Below are 15,831 nucleotides of genomic sequence, written 5' to 3'. Positions count from 1 at the left end.
GTTCACATTCCCCCCATATTGAAGTTCCTCTTTTCACACTTAGCAAATGCAAATAAGTGGTGATATAGCTAACAAGTATATTGTCCCTGCTACATCTATGAATCCTAATGATGCTGAAGGCATTGCGTGTCTCAGTAATTGCATCTTTCAAGACAAAATGCTTCACAGAGAGTGCAAACGTCAATTCTCAGACTGGTAATTAAAAGAGTGCTGTGGAAGCTGGGATTGGATGATTAAGGCAGTATAGCCGCTCCGCTGACAGATGAAGAAACAAGAGTTTGTATTGATAATGGTAAGGAGGAGATATCAGTGCAGCCCTGTCATGGAGAGGGAAGCATGCTTAATCCCTCACTGTCACCTGAACACATTTATTCTCATTCTTTGACCTCCTACTCAGCAGACTAAATTTGAGGTAAAATCTAAAGAACACCAGCACTCCAAATTATAAAAATGACTCACTTATGCTTCTGTTAAATCAGTTTCCCTGCAGCTGGTTAATTAGAGATGCAGAGGCACAGCTTCTCTGAGTCTGCACAGAAGTCAGAGAAGCTGAAAAGGAAAACAGCATGGGGGAAAAAAAATCTATTTTCTATTCCTGAAAAGCTTCAGGTTCACAGAAAAGCAAGAATTTAAAAAGAATGTGTAATTTTATAATCAGCAGAATAATTCACAGTGGCAAAAAAAAGTAAAAACAACAAGGAATATTCCATGGACCAGGCAAAAAAAAAAACTAATGTGGCAAAGATAAACTGTTCTTTTGAACTTCTTTGAACTGTTAAATAAAGAACATCTCGATTATCCAGAAGTTAAATGGTTGAAATTTGAGACAAATGTGGACAGAAAAACCTGAAAGCCTCAAACTAAAATAGTTATTTTCTACAATCCTTAAAAAAATTGGTCAAAGCAACATTTCAAAGAAGCACATGTTTCTTCAAAAAAAATAAATAAATTCAGGAACATTATTTATATAATTGGGGTTTTGTCTATGAAGTTCAAGCTTTCAGTAGATGTAGTGGTGGCCACATATCAGTTAAACCGCTAATAGTTCAGTTACTTTTTCCATTTAGCGTCTTTGCTAACTTTGTAAATGCTTAGCACATTTACCTACCCTGATTGATTTTTCCGGATAAATTCCAAAGTGACTTGGGTATTCTGTAAGCTTTCAGTTGAATAAAATTCTACATCTGTGTTGAAGTTTTGGATAGCGACTGTTGAAAATTCCTCAAGCAGTTAGATGTTTAGATTCATGCTCCTCCAAAGATATCCTACAGGCCACCTGACTCTATAAACATGATCATTTCATCCAGCAGGTGGCAGTAGTATGCTAACGAAGGCTAGTACAGTGGCTAGCAGGAGTTGGTCAAGTTATTTAGTCACATTTAGCTTACAAAAAGAGTGCCAAGCTGCCACATAAATAAAAGTAAACTGACCAATAACTTTTAGGTTTTGGGCGGAAATGAGTTCCACAGATGTACACAGATGTGAGCAACAAACTGTTTTGAACAGAGGACCATTTTTATTTTTTTCCACAATTTTGTTAATAGTAAAGGTTAAAATAATAAAAACTCAAATAGTTATAATATTTAATAGTTTAATAGTTCACTCAAAGGAAAAGTTACTGTGTTGCCGTAGCAGGTGCTACTGTATTCAATATAATTATCACATTTGTACAATTATTATATTCGGCATTTTATCATCTTTGTGTAATATATATTCACATTATAACATGATAGTAAACACACTTATACAACACAAATAAACACACTTTTCATGTAGAGACATAGTAGGAAGAAAATGCTTCAACAACCTTTTACTATATGACATTACCTTCAGGTTCACATGATGCTCAAATTTTTCTGTCCTGTGCACAGACTTGTTTTTTTTTTCCAAAGTAGAAAACCAAACAGTTTAGCCATGATTATATTTCATTTTTTAAATAAGTACTCTCGATGACGCAAGTTACTGAATCATTATTCTAAATTAAACCAAAAGGACGTTTAGCACTCAAGGAGCCTTGCCAAATTATTATTATTATTATTTTTTTAAAGTTCAGGTATAAAGAAACTATTTCAGTGTGGGAAAGAAAGTTAAACAGTTGATTACAGATATGTCAAATTTTCATCCAGTTGAGAGAATAAGGCATTGTTACGGTTAGAAAATCCATTTTCTTTTAGTTGTCGTCCATATTTGTCCTCCACCCACATTCAAGGCTGACATTACTTTCATCCTGTGATTCTATTAGTAGCTCATCGGCATTTTGTCCTCATCTGCAAATAATGTGTTCTTATCTGAGTTGAAAATAACTAATTGAACTGAGAAATACATTAAAGCACAGATTTTTTTTTTAATGCCACACATAGCTTTCTAAAGTAAGTTTTAAAAAACTGAAAACTGTGGTGTAATGTTTTATCTATCTTCACGGTAATATGGTGGTCTAAATCTAAATATTGATACTATAGATACCAAGGAGAGTTCTGGTATTGGATTGATACTAGCAAGATAAGATTGATACTTTTGTTTGCAGCTTCTCTTCTGCCTCAGATTTCTTACAGAGTCCATGCTGGTGCATAAACTGGAATTTAAATAGTTAAGAAAAAAAAATATGGGGGGAATCCCCAAAATTAGGATTGTACTGATAATATTTATCATAAATTAAAGGGACCATATTATGAATACTTCTTTGAGCTTTACACCTGGGGGAGCTCATTATAGGAGCTGCTTTTCAGTGAAACTCTGGTAAAAACTTTGTTAAAGGATCAATAGAGGAGCCATGTTGTGATGACTTCCCTGACTATAATAACCTTTTTGTTTTAGCAATTAAAGGGAAAATGGTATTCTTATTTAGATTCAATATTATAGACTCAGTTATCCTAACACACAACTGTGTGCAGTAGAAAATAAATTATTTTTTTTCTATACAGCTAGATCGTTTTTTTTTTTTTTTTATTTAGTTAATAATACTTATTTGTCTAAAATATTTTTCTTGTTTTTTGTGGTAATCATAGTTAATTAACTCAAGTCAAATTAGTAAATTATGACATTTTCAGATCACAGTATCAGAATCAGTATCGATGAGACTAGCTCTGTATTTACTTTGCATCCGATTGATAAGTAAGTCCAGGTCAACAATAATGCCAACTTGTCTTTTTTTACCTCCCCCAGATAGGCCTCAGCTGGTCTAATTTCAAAATGAAACTTTTTAAACCGTTCTTATTATCACAATTAAATTTAGATAAACTTTTTTGGAAAGATAGAGCCACCAGTCTAACATTTTAAGCATTTCATTGAGGTTTAACAGATTCTCCAGAGTTCCTGTATTCTCCTGACTCAGCAGTCTCACTCTGTGCTTTTTCAGACATAACATTCTGCAGACAGCTTGCTAGTTAGAGACATGGCTGTGCTTCAGTTTTCTAAACAATCTCACAAAGTGCTTTTCACGATAGCTGGGAAAGGCATCAAAACATACAATTCCAGAAACAGATTGTCAAAACAACATAATCTGGTACTTTCTTAGCTCCTGATGTTTCCTCAGTGGGCTCTGAATGATATTCTGAAACTGGATCATTTATGTTCAAACCTGGATCAGTCAGATGTGAAGTGACCGTCAGAAAGTCTATGCATCTGGTGCTTTTCCTTGCAGAGATTAAAAGCTTGTTTCATCAGGACTCAGCCAGTCCTGGAAGCTTTTGGACAGCCAATTATTTCACTGACTTGTAGCCAATGGATGTAATTAGTTACAAGACGTCCTGGCAGATGATTTCTTTCTCTCACAACCTTTCCAGTCACCTGCTGCTCCTGATGAAACACGATGCTGGCATAAAAATCAGATAACTCTTTTCATTTATTTTTCTTTGAGCTTTCTATGGATTATCTTTAGTTTGTTTTTAATTGAATCTAGCATCAGAAGGTTTAGCCAAATCTAGCCGTGCATTTTTATTCCCCGTCCAGAGAAGCTGGCGTTTGTTCTTTCATCTGAACATACAATGCCTTACGTTAGCTTAACGTGCATCATCTGCATAAATTCCACTTATTTCTGGTTTTCCTTTTTATCTTTAGAACACTAACTTTTTGATATGCATGTGTGGAAGCATTCCAACTTCCTTTCCTTTTTCTGGTAGACAGTTTCTCAAAGTAGAGAAAAATTTTCTTTATTTAATTTTCTTATTTTTGATTATTTCGTACCCAGGGGGCAGTGCCAGAAAATTTTTATCGGGTGCAGTCAGGCTGGGTCGGTTATTCAGGTGGCCAACAAGTATTTGACGCCAGAGGCACACAAATCCATATTTTCCAAATAATTAACTAAATTTATTTTTTCTTGACGTTTTTATAAATTTATGCTGTCTCTGGATATGTGATTGCTGCCACCAACTGTTTTGGATGGGAATAGCTTGTTTCACCAGTATGCTAGAAATATTTTTCCAAACTCTCTCAAAAAGATAAACGGAACATAAACATAACAGACCCAGTTCTGTTTATGTTGCGTCAAGGAATGTCGTTTCCTCTAACAGCACCATCATGACAGTGTTACTTTGCATCATGTTCTAATTTTTTTCCCTCATCATAAACATACCTGGAGTGTTACCATAATTCTTTCATGCATGTTTGAGAAATCCATTAATTTCCCATGGCAACCATTCAGCTGTTCAAAGGATGGACCTCCTAAGAGAGGAGCCATGTTGTGATGACTTCCTGAAGGCAGAGTTTCAGAAAGAGCAGGAGTTTCTTAAAGAAACAGAGTAACAATTTCTAGACTTTAAATTATTAGATAAAATTTCTTTTAAGTCAGATTTGATGTGTAGCATTTTTATAACAACTGGAGGTTGTGCTATAAAATGGGTACCATGTGACTGGAAAATATATACTACTGCCTACTTAAAAATATTAAATGTGACATTTTGACAAGTTTGCTCATTATCCTCAATATAACATAAAAATAGTTCAGATAGGAATGTTATATTTTATTTAGTTAAATATTAATTCAAGACACCAATAAAAGTAATAATAATGGTGCTTATGAATATATCCTTGTAAAATAAACAAAAAAACTTTCTTAAATATTCAGGTTTGATGCATATTATCACTTTAGCTTGATTGAGATCTATGTGACTGTTCAGTCCTAAAATTAATTCTTAAAAATACAACCTGTCTATAATCTTTGCCAGCAATAATGGTGAATAAATAAATCTTGCAGTGCCATTTTCTAAATTTCAGATTATCTTAAGCATGTCAGTTAAACAAAAAAATAAAGAAAGACATTTTAAAAATCACTATTAGAGTGGAGGCGTGGTGCTATAAAAGCGCCGACACGAGCAAGACGACAAGCAGGCAATATATGACAGGAAATAAACTCATGTTTCTCTGATCAATAATTTACAGCAGAGAAATGAGTGCAGCAGCATCCAGGTCCCAGAGGAAGTCCAAGGTTAATGGCGTACATGCATTAACGGGCTGAAATGCTAGAGGTCGCTTGACAGGCCATGACAGATATGAAGATGTTATTGTTGTGCTGTGAATGACAAGAAACAGTGCCGAACCTGCTGCGACCTACCACTACGTCAAGAACCCTAAAACGTAAAAACCCGTCAGACTTACAAGATCATTTCTTTCTATTACAGCTCCGCAGCAGGTAATCAGCACTCTGGGTAGAGAATATACTCACCTGGATTCTCTGTACTTTGGAGAAGCCATGCTGCTTGATATGACAGCAGGGGAGACAAAGAGTATGTAATCACAGGAGTAGAGTGGTTAGCAGCAGCATTCAGTGTAAAATAAGCCACCATCAAAGGCCACGTCTTAAGTGCTTTGCTCACATTTTGCTGCTTCCACCTATGTTTTCTGCTTGTTTCACATCTATTCCTGGATGTAACCACTACCTGAGACCAATGTGAACCGACAGTCTCATTGAAAATACTTGTGTGAGGAGTGACAGTAAACAAGGATGTCACACTTCAACTGCTTTTCAACACATTCATGCTCCCACCTGCCCTTTATTTATAGCTTGAATTGAGGTTTCTCCACAGATATCAGTCAATACATCAATTCCACTTCTTTACTACAGTGTTGTTTCTTTATCTTGTGCTTATATTTTCCTCTAGAACACAGGGAATCCTTTTTCTAAATTGCCTTCCCAACAGATAAAGAAACAAAAAATAAAGCAAAGAATTGTGGAAACTTAGCTGACATTATAAATTTTGCAATTACAGTGTATTCATTAAATAGGTGGAATTACAAACATGTGAATAAGTTTGTTCATGCAATAAATAGTAATAAAAAACTCGCCATCTCATCATCCTGCCACTTCCTGTCATCTTGTTTGTCATTTCCACCAGTTGTAACATCTGCTTTAAGCAGTAGTTGTTAACTATGTGAATTGTGTGATGTGAAAAAAGTGTTTGCTTTGCCATTTTGCCAAATACACTCATTTCAATACGGCTGAAAAACCACCTCATTGTGGCACAAAAATATTTATTGAAAAATGTAATTTTGTTTCCATTAAGCAAATGTATTTTCCGAATTCTAATTTGCACAATTATATGGCCAATAGAAACAAAGCTGCTGACTTGCAGCATTCCTCCTGAATGAACATTTGCTTGTGTTTGGATCAAAATAATCTGAAATGAAATGAAGTAGACAAAAGCAGGGGACAGCATCTTTACCACTGTCTTGTGATTTGCCAAATAAAATTTCAACAGAGCCAATAAAGCAGCACCACCGTTTAAAAAAGCACAATGTTTCTGTTTGGCAAAATAGAAAAATTGTTTCAAAACTAAATCAAGAAACAGCAATTTAATTTCTATTTTAGGTTATAGAATAAAGAAAAACTTACTTTTACAAAACGAGATCAAACTAATTTACTTCATATCTACAGTCATTTCCATTAAGACAAAATGCACAAAATAAAACCTGTTAAAACGTAACAAGGAAGTTCCACAGATAAATAAAATATCTATGAAAAAACAAGAACATAGTTTTATTAATTTACACTGCTATACTCGTCTGAACTTTCCACCAAATAAATACTGGACTGCAGTACAGGTCTTACTTTGGAAGATTATCAACCATGGTCTTTGGTGTAAATAATGACATTTGGGACATTTGGTACTCCATTGTAGCCTTATTTTAAAGACACATTTGCAAGCATTAAACATTTGTTCGATTCAACTTCCTCTCTCTATTGTTACCATTTGTCAGGCTGAAACAGCAGACTGTAATGATAGCACAAAATCCTTTGCTCCAGTTTGTCTACATTCTCAATGCTGCATCTACAGAGTTGAGAGGGGACATGTAGGGTATGACTCATAAATACTCTGCATTGTTTGGTATAAGTGCAAGGTGAACAAAAGGCCCATCCAAATTTCCAATGAGAATACCATGTACCATTGCACTTTGAGTGTAAGCATTACAGTGGTTAAAGGTCTCTACATGGTCGAGTAAAACTGCGGGACTCAATTATGATTGTTGCAGTTGCATGACAAAAATTTTTATTTTTGTTCTCAGCTGTGTAAAATCCAAAAAACTGCTTGTTGACAATGACTACCATTGGTTTGGACTTTCTAGTTGTCAACGTGATGCACTAAATCTTAAATATATGTGTGATATATAAAAGGAAATTGGATGCCCTTCTTTGCTACTAATTGTCAACATTACGACATCTAGATAAAAGTCAAGAGTTTCACACTTCACAGGTCAGGGAAAAGTTTTGTTTAACAAACAAGGGAAGGAGAGAGAAGTAGCACAGTTATGCTAGCTTGACTTTGACAATTAACAAACATGCTGCGAAATTCAGTGTTTCAGTTCAGTTAAAAAAAAAAAGGCGACCCAAACACCAACTCTGACAGATCATCAGTAGAGCAGGTGTTTAAATTAGATAATCAACCACTGCTGTGTTCAATCGCTTAGTAATAATCGGAATGTAAACAACCCTAAAATCATGACGCTGTAAAGGACTGAATGCTCTGTTCTTTGTGTGGGAAGTATTTTTTGGTATTCAAACCTGCTGATTAGTAGAACTGTTGTCAGTCAGTTGTTATGGTAATATATCTGTGTGTAGCCTATCCAAAACAGTGAGAAAAAAGAAATTCAGTGGTTTTGAGTTGTTGTTCAACTGTTTTTCTGTGTTATTTTTCCCTTTGCTGTGTCGCACTGCACTAAATTAATAACACCTCAATCTCCGGGTTTCATTTTGTTAATTGGAATGTTTCACTGTAGCAGAGAGTAAAAGAATTGTCTTTTTTGGCCTCCATTGTTGTGCGCATGCACAAAATTTCTTGATGTAAACAATAACATGCAACATGTCCATGGGGCGATTGGTCTGAATTTCTTGAGTGTTTGTTTATGCTGGTGTTTCAGTCAGAGAGCAGGATGGACAGTTTTGATGAGCAACTGTCCGAGGCCATGAGGAAGTGCATATTGTTGCACTAAAAAACTGACCTCCCCCACCTTCCTTTCTTTTCTTTTGATAACAGAGAAAATTAAATGAAATTTTGGAGCTCGACAATCATTTTGTCTGCCTTGGAACTTGAAGTAGTCATTCCTCTGTGCCATTTTCGCTTTGTTTACTGTAGCGCCATCAGCCACATATGATAACACCCCATGATGTCTACTGCAGCTGGAGAGGTTTACAGGAGTTCACTTCGTTGCGTCTTGTGGACTTCTATGACTAAGGAGAGCATGTGAAAACCAAACTACATGATCAGACTTCGACAGTTCAATTTCAATCTAACTCTTTGGAGATCTATGTTGCTCAGTTCACTTAAGCAACTACACATTTCTAACGCTATTTCAACAAGGTAAAAGTCCACTTCTGTAGCAGTCTAGCTAGCTGTTAGCTTTTTTATCAGGGAGAGTAACAAGTGTAACTTTATTGTGTTCCATGTGTTTCGCTGAATTAGCTTTTACTTCGCTGGTATTCTACTAGATTGGGGATTATTTTTTGACAACAGCAGCAGAACAGGATACCAGTGTAGGTATGTAAAGAAACGTCTGCTCCTGGAGAGCACGGTGAAGAATGAAAGTAATGAGCGCAGCCTTCCACAGCTCTCTCCCAGACACAGACGGCTTTTTCTCTGTGAGCCCCAGAGAAGAGCTCTGCAGGCTGTCTGTCATGTGTCCCGTGGCGCTCCGAGAGGGCTCCGGGTCTTTTAATTCCCAGCCAATCTTCTGTCCATCACGCCACTATCCTTACTTCAGAGCTCAGCTCAGCTCAGGTCCACACAGTGTCACTTTTCTGACACGTCTCCCAGCTCGCACCTCCACAAAAAAAACCATAAAAAAATTATTGTCAGCTCCGCCCCACCTCCAACTTGCTTTCAGCGTGAAAAACAAATCATGGACCAGGGAGCAAAGGCTGCCCGCCAACCCGCTCCACAACAATCCAAGCTACATTTGACTTCTGCTGGCAGCATGTGTTTGGGATGAGGATGAAGCCCTAAAAATAAAGAGTGCTGGGTTCAGCAAATGTCAGCTCACCCCATGCTAATCAGGCGACCCGAGCAGTTCCTGGCAACTGACCCACAGGAGGCGCTGTGTGTTGGTAATAATGAGCAGAGGATGCTGCAGCAAAATGTGCACAGCCCAGGAGAAAGGAAGGGAAGCAGCCTTTGAATGCTGCCATTCTCAGGAGATTTCCATGAATAAAGGATTAGCCACAAGCTGCGAGTCAAGCTCCGGTTCTTCCAGTTGCTTAACATATTTAAAGCTGAATTTTTCACCAGCAGAACAGGCGGCTTAAGTCAAAGAAGATTGAACAGCACTTTGACAGAGTAATACTGTAAGTCTAAGAGAAGAATAGAAAGATGAATTCCAGAAATTACCAAAAAATATACATTTTCAAATGTGTTTAAAATGTACAAATAGAGACTCAGTTTTGTGGAAGGTTCCAGTACAGTTTAGAAGTGCATCACCAGGAGAGCTTATGGTGAAAACCAAAGCAAACATGACTTGAACAAAAAACACGCTTTATTCAATTAGTATTAAACTACAAGGAGTTAAAAATTAAAAAAAAAAACAACACGTCCACAAACACAAAAAAAAAACATTTTAAGCATTTCACCTAACGATCACTGGAGCTGATCTTACCTGCCTTCAAAAACCAGAAGCTCATCAGTCAACCCAGCTGCAGCCCTATTCCAATCAATTTTTATGGGTACTTTCAAGAATAGCAGGCAGGCAAATTTCAACAACTTGAGGCTACTTTGTTTAATCTCTGAACATTGACTAGGTATAAAACTGCAACCTCTACATTGCGTTGGAATTTTTAATTCTGCTACAGGAGGGCGCTCACACAAGAATTGGAAGGGCCCTTCAAATGTTTTGGCTTTGTCAAAGCCAAAACTGACAGAGTGCCAGACAATACACAGCACCTCACTGACAAATGTGCAACACTGAAATAGAACAGCTATTATGTGTGGCCACTCAGTTTTCTGCCACAAGAGGGAGCACTGAGACAGAGCTGCTCTGTTTAATCACTGAACACTGACCACCAGCTGGGAAGACGGGAAGAAACCACTCCCACCCAGGGATCTGAAAAACACTGAAAGACAGGACCCAGTGGATCACCTCTAGAAGAAAAACATGGAGTTATTTGCAGCACCAGCTCAGCCGACGCCCCCTGCTGGACAAACTACTCACCATGTAAAGTTTCCTTTAAGATTTTCCAATTTTCTAAAAATGAGTCAGACAAAAATAAAAACTGCTTCTACAGAACCATGTGGAGAACCTAACTGACTTCAGTTTGAGAAGGCTATATTCTACAAATAAAACAGTGTGAACATTACCTTAGTGACCTCTGACCTGCAGCTTCAGCAGATTTCTCCATTAACTGTTGTGTGGAAGAAATTAAATTGCAATGAGGCTGCGTGTTACTTCAGTGCAAAAACAATCGGCTCTCATGTTTAAATTGTTGTTGAATGCAAATAAAATTTGTTTTCATTGACAACTGTAATAGATGAATTAAGCAGACGCAAAAAAAGAACTATTCTGTTTTTTTAAATACTGAGGTTTTTCTTTTCTTTGGAAGACCTCATCTTTACAATACTATTTGTCATCATAGATTACAACTCTATATGTAGACTTATAATATATGTTGTATGTTATCGAGGTTTATTGTAGTGATATTTACCAAGCCTTTTAATTATATTTGCCAAAGCCTTGGCAGCCATCTTTCTTTCACATCAAAACTGATTTTCAACCATGAACTTCAGATTCCAACTTGCCAGTTGCATCAAAACCTCCACAGATCAAATGACCACAGCAGCTGGTTGACAAACGGTAAAACAAATCTCAAGACAGAGGGATTTTCAACACAATCCATCCTTCTCAGCAGAGACTCAAAACAAATCAGCAAACAAAGCGCTTTGGCCTTCATCATCACCTGCAACAGTTCTGATGTTTGGTGCTGTTCCAGGCCGTATGAACTGGTTCATGGGCTGTTCGGTTCTACCTCTTCTTCATTATAGTGTTTCTTGCTATTACAGGCTGTGAGCAGCAGCAGAGTGGTCAACTCTCTGCTGAAGTTTGCAACGATACTCAGCAATGGAGAACTTCGAGGTTCTGGCTCTAATGGATTAAAATAAACCCAGACATTTTGTTTAATAGAAATTAATTGCTGGCCCAAATATAATGACCAAGACTCAGATCAGCTGATTATTTGCCCAGTTTTGCCCAATGAACAGCCCAGATTCTCTGACCTATACTCTGTCAAACACTACACAATCTGACCTCATGAGTAGTGAATGTCTTTGGGCAACAGTGTATGTTGTAAATAGAGTGTACCCAATCACGTTAACAAGACTAGGATCACTACGATCTAAATGCAACTTTAACATTATACTAAAGGGAAGCATCCCATCTATAAATTATGTAATAATCACAGCTAGAGCCACAACAAATAAATCTCATAACCCAAGATAATATTCCAGTAAATTATTTCAAAAGTGCACGGAAAACAATGGACTGCATGCAGTCAGACTCTTGAGTAAGTCCATTTTTTGAAGAAGGATTTTACAGAAACCATAAAAGATGTTCACACTTGTAGAACTCAACAACAAAGTTCATTGCAATTGTAAAGAAGATAGAGCTGCGACCTTTGAGTCGTTCTCATTCTGGGTTTTGGTTAGCTTGTTTTTTTCATCCCAAACTGATGCTCTACACCAAAACAAAGTAATGTGATAATAACCAGTTAGGAAAGTTCTAACTTGTGATACATAGACAGTTATTGTCACAGACTCTTCTGTTACCATGACTGCACATTAATGAGGGACAGCTAGTGTGTTGTTGCATCGATCAACAGCAGGGAACAAGAATCATACAGGTAAATATGAATGAGATTTAATAATATCATCTCATAGAAGATGGTACCTGAGTGCAGATACCATGTTGAAATACCTGCGTTTTTTCTGTAATGTGGTAGTTTCCCTGTTATGACTAATCTTGTTCTCTCCAGGGTTTTTGTCAGCTGACACGATGCCGACTTTATTAGAAGTGAATCGTGACTGCTGGTGCAGTCCTCTGGACACGAGGGAGCTCCAGCTCAGGACTGCTGCTCGGTCACATGTAGGGCAGATATTAGAAGACAATGTATGTATATACTATAGTTTGCTGATTTCACTCTAGATCCACTGCTCACATTTTCTCATTGGTAGAAACTGATGTAAACCTAAGTATTTTTGCCTGCAGGAGAGATTTAGATATTTTTTGAACAATAATTTCATCCATTTTGCCCTAACAATATAAAAAAAAAAAAAAAACATTCTCCTTAAATGACATTTTTTCCTTGTGCTCAAAAATATTAATTTATTATATTTTTGCAACAAAATGGATTTTTGATTTTAAAAAAATTAATTGAAAAAATTCTCATAAGCATGGAATTTAATGTGCCTAATATTGCATCAGTTCTCGTTCTATTTTGATCAAATTGTTCCTGGTTTCCGTACTCCTCTAACTTATGATTCATTCCCAACACTGTTCCTCAGTGTCCTATTAACATCACTCTTGATGATTAGTACATGTGTTATTCTTTTAATAAATATTCTTCCTGATTGAATGGCTTAATGCACACAGTAGCAATGCATGGTCTCATTCACTTATTGTTTAATTCTACTTTTGCTTTACCTGGTTATTAATTTGTGTCTGGTGCAGTTTCAGTTTCATTCTATTTCCCATTTTGTCTTTTAACTATGGATGAAACAAAAAGTTTTCATGCATTCTTTCATCCTCTCTGATGGGGAAAGAAATATGTAATTATTTGTGCATGTATGTCAACTTATGAGCAACACTGTGTGTCTGATAGTGAAGTCTATTACAATACTTGGAGTTTGTTATAGACACGTTTGCATGTTATTGTTTTCCATCAGGAAATTTTGCACATGCACACAACGCATACGTTTTTGTTTTTTTTTCTTACATGCCATCCATAGAAAAATGTTTTTCCCATTTTATTCTAAAAGGGGCAAAACCATCTGGACTCAAAGAAAAATTTTCAAACGACTAATTGTGATTGGTCATTCTAATCATCATGTCACTTTTCACAGGAAGATAAGAGTTTAAAGCACAATGTTGTACAAAACCGGACAATCACGGTTAAATTACAAGGTTTTAAACAACATCTCTTTGATCAGACCCTAAATACTAACATGCAGTGGCGTGCTGTGGGGTTTCAGTCAGGAACCTTCGTTAGATGTTAACTGTACATGAACAATACACACCGTGTGCAGGACAATGCAAATAACTATGCACCACACCAAGCCACAGGCATCCAATACTATGCAAATAAATGAAAAATATACTAAGTAAAGCAACAATGCATATATCAATCAATATTATAACAAAATACACAGGCAACAGCACACATAATTGAACAGCCAGCAATTTAGCAAAACTTTTCTATGTTCCCCAGTTAAACTCAACATCAATCTATACTGCTCAAATAGCACATGTGAACAGTTAAAAGAAAAAATATTAAGTAAACTCTGTATGAGAATGTAATAGAAAAGTAAAACTCACCCATTACTTGTAAATAAATTCCACAGGTTGTTGTGCTCAGTGCTTGCTGTTAGCCACTCGTAGCGCTAATAGAGAGTCTTTAAAATGCCTCACAAAGATCTTACTGGTTTGGGTTAGGGAATCCAGGTTCGGTGTAGATTTTCCATTATTAATTTAATTTTTTATTTTTTTTTCCATAAAAAAGGGTCTTGAAAAAGGCGATTTTGACTTGCACAAACGGAGTCGAAGCGGATGCGGCTGCTATTTTGTAAATACCAAGTTCACTACAGTGACAGGGAACGTGGAGGAAGCTCTTTACTTACAGCTGGAGCTGTGGCGCCAATCAGCTCCAATCAGTTTTGATTGGCTGATAATTCTGTCAGTCATGCCATCTAAGGCCTGCATGGTATTTTTGATGAAGGGGTACCCGAATAAGTACAGCAATTGTAGATCAAATTAAATATGATTAAAACATTTTACACTTTTTCTTTTCAATTTTCTAGGGGTAGCAGAGAAGGCCCTGCTGGTACAGACAGCCCACCACTGCTAATATGCAGCTGATTGTAAGTAAGGAGCAAGAGATACTTAAGTTAAGACAAACAGGAAATTATTTATCATTTATTATTAAACAGCTGTATAGAAATTGGCAGCCCTGTGAAAAGTTGGAGATTCCTCACCAACCCTGACGTTAATATTCAAAATGGCTTCCTTATATAGCAAGGGTATCAGGAGCTGTTTGAATATCTACCTCACAGTATTTGTCTTTCCATTCACCATAGTATTACAAAATTAAATGTGCTTAATGGAAAAACAAGAATTTTGGGAAGAAAATATGTGCTTTTTGATGAAACGTTTTTGTGCTAGGACGAGGTGGTTTTTCAGCCATCACAAATCTTTTAACACTGTAATAAAAATACTTTTTTTGCACAACACGAGTCTCATGATCATCAACCGGATATTACTACTGGTGGAAACCATGAGGAAGTCAGGTAGTGGTGAGAGGATGAAGCTTTTCATGAACAAACTTATTCACGTGTGATTTCAATTTAATGTCGTATTTAGCACCACAAGTGTGGAACTGTGTTTCTTCAACATTAACAGAGTATTGACAAAATTATGCACACATTTGTAATGGAAACACTGCTGCTGTCAGTCATACACAGAACTGTTAATCCTCCGTCAGTAAATGAGTTGACATGTCACAGGCTTTGAATGAACAAAATGATGAGATTAGCTTCATTAGCTAATGACAGTTAGCCTTATCAGGAGCAGAAGATGCTGTGATTACAACTTCCTAGATACATGTAAAGAGAGAACTAAAGGGGTTTGTTTAAAAAAGATACTTTGGAGAATGTGAACCATAAGCCTCAAGAAAATAATTGAACCCAAGCATTTTATCAATGAATGTCCATTAAAATTAAGATACATTTAATCTATCCTTCAAGTTAGTATTATGTATTTCTTTATAAGAACCAGCCTGGTTTGCATTTTGTTAAGTTTTTTTCTCTCAACAAGCATTCATCTGCTGAACAGGAGGCTGTGGAAGCCATTCAGAATAGAAAGATAATCTCTTTGCCAAGGCAACTGCTGCAGAATGATATTTTGTTTTGTGTTTGTTTGTCCCGGGGGAATCTTCACTCTCATTTTTCCTCTGCAGTCCTGCAGGATACTTACTCAGCACACGTGGATTGCCTCGCTACTTCTCTCTGCGCTACAGCAGAAATCTCCTCAGACTAATTAAAAAATATAAATAAAGTCCGTCTCAAGGTGAGGTGTATGAGTCAGACGAGGCAAAAAATAAATCAAGACAGAAACTGATGAAAAGGTTTCAATGTGAAACTTTATTGAATC

General features: G+C 36.6%; 1 protein-coding gene across 2 annotated transcripts in view; it reads right to left on the bottom strand.

The window, feature by feature from the left end:
- The window catches only part of cntn4 (contactin 4), a 264,248-nt gene extending 249,977 nt beyond the window's left edge, over positions 1–14,271 (bottom strand). Inside the window, exon 1 of one of the 2 annotated variants that reach the window (XM_044122286.1) lies at positions 14,002–14,271. In XM_044122286.1, the coding sequence (XP_043978221.1) occupies positions 14,002–14,005 (4 nt within the window). In that variant the 5' untranslated portion in view covers positions 14,006–14,271. The remainder of the gene's footprint in view (positions 1–14,001) is intronic. The other variant, XM_044122287.1, reaches the window with a different exon arrangement.
- Between the last annotated feature and the right edge of the window lie 1,560 nt (positions 14,272–15,831).

The sequence above is a fragment of the Gambusia affinis genome, linkage group LG07, assembly GCF_019740435.1.
Source record: "Gambusia affinis linkage group LG07, SWU_Gaff_1.0, whole genome shotgun sequence".
Classification (NCBI taxonomy): domain Eukaryota; kingdom Metazoa; phylum Chordata; class Actinopteri; order Cyprinodontiformes; family Poeciliidae; genus Gambusia; species Gambusia affinis.
This window is presented reverse-complemented; position numbering and strand designations above follow the sequence as displayed.